Here is a 6,558-nt window from a genome sequence, read left to right as displayed (position 1 = left end):
GCAGAACCATTGTGTATAATCGTCAGGCAGTTGGACTCGAAGGTGTGAAATCTCTTGGTTTCATTGTTTATACACTTCAAAACAGAGTTGGAATCTGTCCAGTAAATGACTTTGTTCACGGTCAGATCCAATTCATCATGGATAGCATGGCTGAGTTTCACAGAGATGACTGCTGCAGTCAACTCAAGTCTTGGAATGGAAATTTCTCTGATTGGAGCTAACCGGGCCTTGCCCATGACGAACGAACAATGGACTCGCCCCTCAACATCTTCAAAACGAAGGTATGTGACCGATGAATAACCTTGTCTCGAGGCATCTGAGAACAGGTGTAACTGGGTTTCTTGAACCTTTACAAATCCTTTGGGTCTGAAACAGCGATCAATCTTCACCTCTTCAAGCTTGCTAAGGTCATCTAGCCATCTTGACCACTGCACAGTCTCGTTCTCTTCAAGTGGTTCATCCCATCCAATCTTCTTTCTGGTTAACATCTGAAGTAGCAGTTTCGCCTTCATGATGTATGGTGCAATGAACCCAAGTGGATCAAATAAAGAATACACAACAGACACTATGCCACGTCTTGTCACTGGTTTTTTGGAAGACGCACTCATAAGTTTGTCTGAGACCTCCCACACAAATTTGTCATCTTCAATGTCCCACTTCATTCCTAAGGCACTTTGGGTTGGAAGCTGTTCAAGCTCCAAGTTCACAACTGTCTTAGCTCTCTCTGATTCCGGAATAGCAGCTATGACTCTCCTGTCATTACTGCACCATTTTGTTACATGAAATCCACCTTTGCTGAGCTGCTCACGAACTTTGTTTGCCAGCACAATTGCGTCTGTCACTGTTTCAGTTGACTTCATGAGGTCATCGACATACATGTTCCTGTTGATGACACTTGCAACTTCTGAATTCTGCCCTCCGTCCATCTCTGCAGTTTTCTTCAAACAAAAGTTCACGACACTTGGCGACGACGTCGCTCCAAATATGTGTTTCACCATTCGGTACTCCACTAACTCTGCTGATAGCTCTCCTCCCTCCCACCACAAAAGTCTTAATGCATCAGAGTCTCTGGGTTCCACTCTTACTTGATGAAACATTGATTGTATATCGGCTACAAGGCTGACAGTCTCTTGGCGAAAACGGCTCAACACCCCTACAATACGATTAGTTAAGTTGGGGCCCTGCAACAATTGCTGATTCAAAGACGTCTTGGCAAACTGAGCCGCACAATCAAAAACTACTCGGACTTTCTCCGGTTTTAATGGATGCATAACTGGGTGGTGGGTCAAATACCACACTGGTCGGTCTTCTGGGTGTAGCTCATTGGTTGGTACTCTCTCTGCATGGCCCTCTTCAACGTATTCATTCATGGTTGTATTGTACTTGGAAAACAAGTCTTGGTCTTTGAGGAGACGTTTCTTCAGAAGCTCAGCTCGATGCTCGACCATTGACCTGTTATTTGGCAAATAAGGTGGATCATTACGCCACGGCAGCGCTACTTGGTAATGCCCATCAACCATTTTCAACGACTGTTCCATCTTCTCTAGTGCTTTCTTATCCTCAATTGAAAGACTTGCGCTTGAGCTCACAACAGAATCTGCAAAGTCAGTTTTCCAAAGTTTCTCAAGTTGCTCCTGTAAAATCTCATCTTGTATTTGACGCTTCACTTCTGCATCTCCACACTGCAGGTTTAACATCTGTCTCATTTGCTCCTAATTCTCCAACTTCACTCTCCTCTTTCTTCTCAACACCACCTTTCTGTCCTTCAAACTCTACAACCTCTGGCTCATCAACATAAAACTCCTTGTTACCCAGGCAAACAAAATTAACTGAACAAGGTCCACTATCTCCAGTGCCGCCCAAGAGACCCATAACTGTCCAACCCAACAAGTATCGCACCGCTACTGGCTCACCATGTCCACCTGACTTACATTCCAATGGGACAAACAATGAGGGCTTCTCCTTTAGGCCTATGATAAGACCGACATCTGATGCACTTAACTCTGGCAAATCAACATCCCTTAAATGGGACCAGTTCAAAATGTCTTCTCTCTTGGGAATGCAACTGACTGACACTGGTATCTGCTCAACGGTTCTAACGTTCAACAGTTCCTCTGACACTCTGCCATCCAACGACGTAACAACAATATCTACCACGTGGCCTTCAACGTTCTTGGACCCTGTCACTCCTTGTAGCTCATAGTTACATCTTGAGCCCCATGACCCGAGGTCATTGAAAAGCTGTTCTTTGCACAAAGTCACCTCGCTACCGCTGTCTAGTAGCGCATACGTCTCCACAGTCCTCGTCCCTCCCTTGGCTGTAACCTTAACAGGAAGGACTCCTAAGCAAACACGTCTCTCGCCGGCCCCAGTTGCTACTGTCACAGAACTTGCACCTTGCCGTTCTTGAGTCGCTCTTTGGACTTCACCTGAATTACTTGTGGCTGCATTAACTTGTTGAAGATGATCTTCAGCATCAAGAGAGGAACCATGAGGGGTAACACTGGTAGAACTTATTCTCTCTGTCTGATCTCTGGGAGTGGGGTGTAGCAGAGTATTGTGATCCTCAACACAACCTCGCACCTGACACTTGAAGGCTTCCTTGGGACAACGATCTTTAAAATGTCCTCCGTTGAGGCATTTGAAGCACAGCCTCTTGCTTAACGCCAACCTTTCTCTTTCTGGATACGGCAGCTTCTTGAATTTCTCACACCTCCATAATCCGTGCTGTCCAAGACAAGCAGGACACTTTCGGTTGGCACCCGATGTTTTACCATTTTGGTTTGCTTTCTGATCAAGTTCAACTTTAGTTGTCATTGAGGTTAGCTTTGATAGTGGTTTCTCTACCTTCTCTCCATTTCTTTTCTTCTCTCTTGAAGAGCTCGCAGCAAGATCTTCTCCAAATTCATTGTTCACAAGCTTTGCTCGGGCCTTTACAAACTTCAGAAAATCCTCAAATTTTGGCCTTTCTCCAGCTTCAATGATTCTCCCCGCACATTCTGCCCACTTTGCTCATAAAATAGGGTAGCTTCCTATTCAGCTCCATCAGGGTGTTGGTGTGGTTCAAGTCACTGACATATTCAGGACCCATTCCCTTCAGGGTTCTCTCTGCTATCTCAAGGCTTCTTGAAAACTCTAACAATGCTGACCCAGTGCTAGCTTTCAATGGTGGCAATTGTTCTAACTTCTTTAAATGAGCTTTCGCGATAACACGAGGAAGACCGAAATTTTCTTTCAGGGTTTTCTTTGCAGATTCATAACCTTCTGACACTGGTAGGTTTACACAACTTTCAATCGCTTCTCTAGCTTTACCAGTACAGTGTTGAATTAGCAACTGAAGACTTCTAGAACCATCGGTATGATCTTCCAAGCAGGTTTCAAAGTTGCGCATGAATGACACATAGTCAATTGGATTTCCACCAAAATGCATGTATTCTATCGTGGGAGTGTTCATAACTTGACTCAGAGTTTTAACTATCTGCTGACCGGTATTCAAATCAGCTTGCATTAGCAAATTTCCTGAATTTCCCTGTGGATGACCCGCTACAACTTGAAAGTTCTCGGTGGGGGGTGGCAGTTCAAATTTCCTGTCAGTTTCTGATAAATCTGACACACTATCTCCTTGGAGAGGTGTTCCTGGCTCATCCCCCTTTGAAAATGGTAACTTCACAGATTCAGTGTCAGTTGGCACTGGTTTGGTGTCATGCTTCAGCGACTCTTTAATCTTCAATTTGGAACCCGCTTGCTCTACAACATTCTCAACATCACCCTTCAGCCCGGAATCATGTAAATCACCATGCAGATTCTCCCCTTGGCTAGGTAAACTCTTTCCCTTAACCCTTGCAGACCCAGTTTTTTTGGTCCATGATACTAAAACTCACAAAGGCTCTCTCAGCCTCCATTTCGGCCTCCATTAATTCCTTTGCATAATTAATTTCAGCCATTTTACGGTCAAGTTCTTGTTTTCTTTTCAAATGTTCTAAGTTTAGTCTTGCTAAGGCCATTTTTTCTCTTCGAGCCTCAGAACCAGCACTAACATAACTAGATTTCGATTTTTTCGAAACAGTACTCACGTGTTCGGCACTCCTCCTCCCAGGATCAATTCCATGAGACCTCGCAGACCTTTGACTCCCGCCAATAACCTCAAACAAATCAAGTGACAAATCGCGAAGTCGTTTCACCGTGCCATCCATTTCCAATTTCCTCGCTAATTCCTCATCGTAAACCATGAGAGCCTTTCGCTTTTCCGGTTCCAACTCCATCAACTCCATAAAGCAATCATGTGCATCTACGAATTTCCTCCATATTTGGTCATAAGATGCAAGTTTTAAAGCCAAATCTTCAGACCGCAAATCCTTTCCTTCGGCTAATAAAGACTCAATTTCTTTAACGCACCAGCAAATCCTGCCTTTGATCTCTTTAGCTGTTCGGCTCTTTCAGCTTTATCTTCCTCTTCGTTCCTCCTTGTCGAATACGTTTTCAGTCGAGCTCCTCTTCCCGCCACAGGACTCACAGGACACGAATATGTTGACATGTTTACTCAAATTCAGCCCACCAAATGAAGCGCTCAGTTCGAAAACTGTCAGTAACGTACTGGTTTATTCGCAAATATCTCCAAATGTTCAAAGTCTGTATGGCCACGGACCACAAAAATATAACACAGTTGCACAATCCGAGGCACACAGTGAAAACTCACAATCGACACGTTCCTTGTTTACATAAAGGCGATGCGAGTGGTTTTCTGCAAAAAATATAAATGTCCAATGTCTTATATGTTCTTCAAAACGTTTACAAATGTCCACAAATGTCCACTTACCGAACTGTATGGCCTCTCGGTTTAAAATAAACGAAATAAGCTCTGTAAACTCCGTATTTAATAACAAATAAATCTGGCACTTGAAAGCACATGGCGAATACAACAAGATTGCTCGCGTGGTCACGTGACCGCAAAAATGACAAAACCCTACTCAGGGGAGTCGGGAGTGACAGCACTACTTACTTCACTTCTATTTCTTTGTCGATTGCGCTTCTTAATTGACATCATATGATCTATTTTCTTGCATTTTTGTTGGCTTTTAAGAGGTGAAAGGGCGCACTAGAAAGAACCATGTCTGTACACCATGACCTTCTCGTCCCAGTCTCTGATCTTGTAAACTCCTGCTGTGGTTCGCAGTTCCTTCTTTATTGGTTTCTCTAGTGACATAGATGAGGATGTCGTCCACAATACCCAGAACACTAGATAGGTTTTCCAGAGCACGAGTTAGGTGTTTCTGGAATATCTAAAATAAGGTGGAGAGACTGAAGGGCAAACAAATCCATCTGTACCTTCCATAGGGGGTTGCAAAGGTCGTGAGTACTCTGGATTCAGGGGCGAGGACACAGTGCTAGTATTCCAACTTGAGGTCAACTGTCAAGAGTACTCTAGCTTTTGAGAGCTCCAGGAGTATGTCATCAAGTACAGGCAGCTGATACCTTTCTCTCTTGTTGTGGGCATTGTTAAGTGGCCTGGGATCGATACAGAATCTTGGTGCTCCAGACTTCTTCACTGCTGCAGCAAGACTGCTTACCCATGGAGTGGGCTCATTGATTGGAGCGATGACCTCTAAGTGTTGTACTGGATCCAATTCTTCTTTCAGTTTCTTTTTGAGTGATGTTGGGACACGGCAAAGCAGTGCAACAACGGGAGTTGCATGGTTCCACTTCAAGATGAACTGTTTCTGGTAGTGCTCCTAACTCTCCCTGAAACACTTCTGGGTAACCTGCTACTATTTCATCAGCTGTTTGTACACTCTTGTAGCCTCTGTCCTCAGTCGTTCAGGTGGTTCTGCCATCTTGAAGGTTAGTGTGTTGAGAGTAATTAGGCCCATCTATTGGGCTGCCTTTGCTCCTATAAGTGGGGTCAGTTGTCAGTCAACGACAAGGAATACCACTGAGAACTTCTCATTGTTCTTTGGATTGTGGAGAGTTGATCGACAGGAACCCCATGGCTTTAGTGTCGTGTCGCTCCACATTTGTAGCATCTTCGTGATGGACTCAAGCTTCTTGTCAGCCACAAACTTGACAGGAATGACATTCATAGAGGTACTGCTGTCTACTTGAAATCTTATTTCTTTCTTGTCTACAAACATTTCAGTGTAAATTACTGCTGGGTAATCATGAGCTTGCGTGTGGGCATGTATCATTTCCAGTTGTGCAACAATGCTTGTGATGGTTGTTGCAAAATAATTTTGGCCACCGCACCTTGTACATTTCACTCCCCATACTGGACACTTGCCTTTTTCAAAAGGATGTGCTTTACTAAAGAATGTACATGCCTTTGCTTTAACCATGGTGCTTTTCTTGGACTTGTCATCCTAACAGCTTGATGATTTATCTTTCACAGCATGAATGTCTTCATTCTGGGTGACAGAGATTGTTTTCAATTGCAAATTCGTTGCTTCAGAATTCATGAAAAGATTGATACACCTAGACAAAGTGAGGCTCCACTGTTATCTTATCCTGGCCATCGTGTTGAGAGACGGGTGTGGCATAATTCCCTGTTGTGCTTGTGACTGTTGC

General features: G+C 44.0%; 2 protein-coding genes across 2 annotated transcripts in view; both read right to left on the bottom strand.

The window, feature by feature from the left end:
• Window positions 1-1,538, bottom strand: part of LOC113676087 (uncharacterized) — a 3,351-nt gene extending 1,813 nt beyond the window's left edge. Inside the window, exon 1 of the mRNA XM_089191269.1 lies at window positions 1-1,538. This exon is cut by the window's left edge and continues 1,813 nt beyond it. Within this exon, the coding sequence (XP_089047395.1) occupies window positions 1-1,538 (1,538 nt within the window).
• Window positions 1,539-1,615: 77 nt separating this feature from the next.
• LOC149035374 (uncharacterized) lies at window positions 1,616-4,955 on the bottom strand. Its single transcript, XM_089191725.1, has 2 exons — window positions 4,817-4,955; window positions 1,616-4,741 (listed from the first exon to the last, which is right to left on the bottom strand). Exon 2 carries the CDS (start codon window positions 2,815-2,817, stop codon window positions 1,645-1,647), a length of 1,173 nt encoding a protein of 390 aa, XP_089047851.1. The 5' UTR covers window positions 2,818-4,741; window positions 4,817-4,955; the 3' UTR covers window positions 1,616-1,644.
• Between the last annotated feature and the right edge of the window lie 1,603 nt (window positions 4,956-6,558).

This window comes from Pocillopora damicornis, chromosome 13 (genome assembly GCF_964200805.1).
Source record: "Pocillopora damicornis chromosome 13, jaPocDami1.2, whole genome shotgun sequence".
Classification (NCBI taxonomy): domain Eukaryota; kingdom Metazoa; phylum Cnidaria; class Anthozoa; order Scleractinia; family Pocilloporidae; genus Pocillopora; species Pocillopora damicornis.
This window is presented reverse-complemented; position numbering and strand designations above follow the sequence as displayed.

Excerpts from the sequence above, each read along its gene's own strand:
- LOC149035374 (XM_089191725.1), bottom strand. The coding sequence starts at position 2,817 with ATGACAACTAAAGTTGAACTTGATCAGAAAGCAAACCAAAATGGTAAA.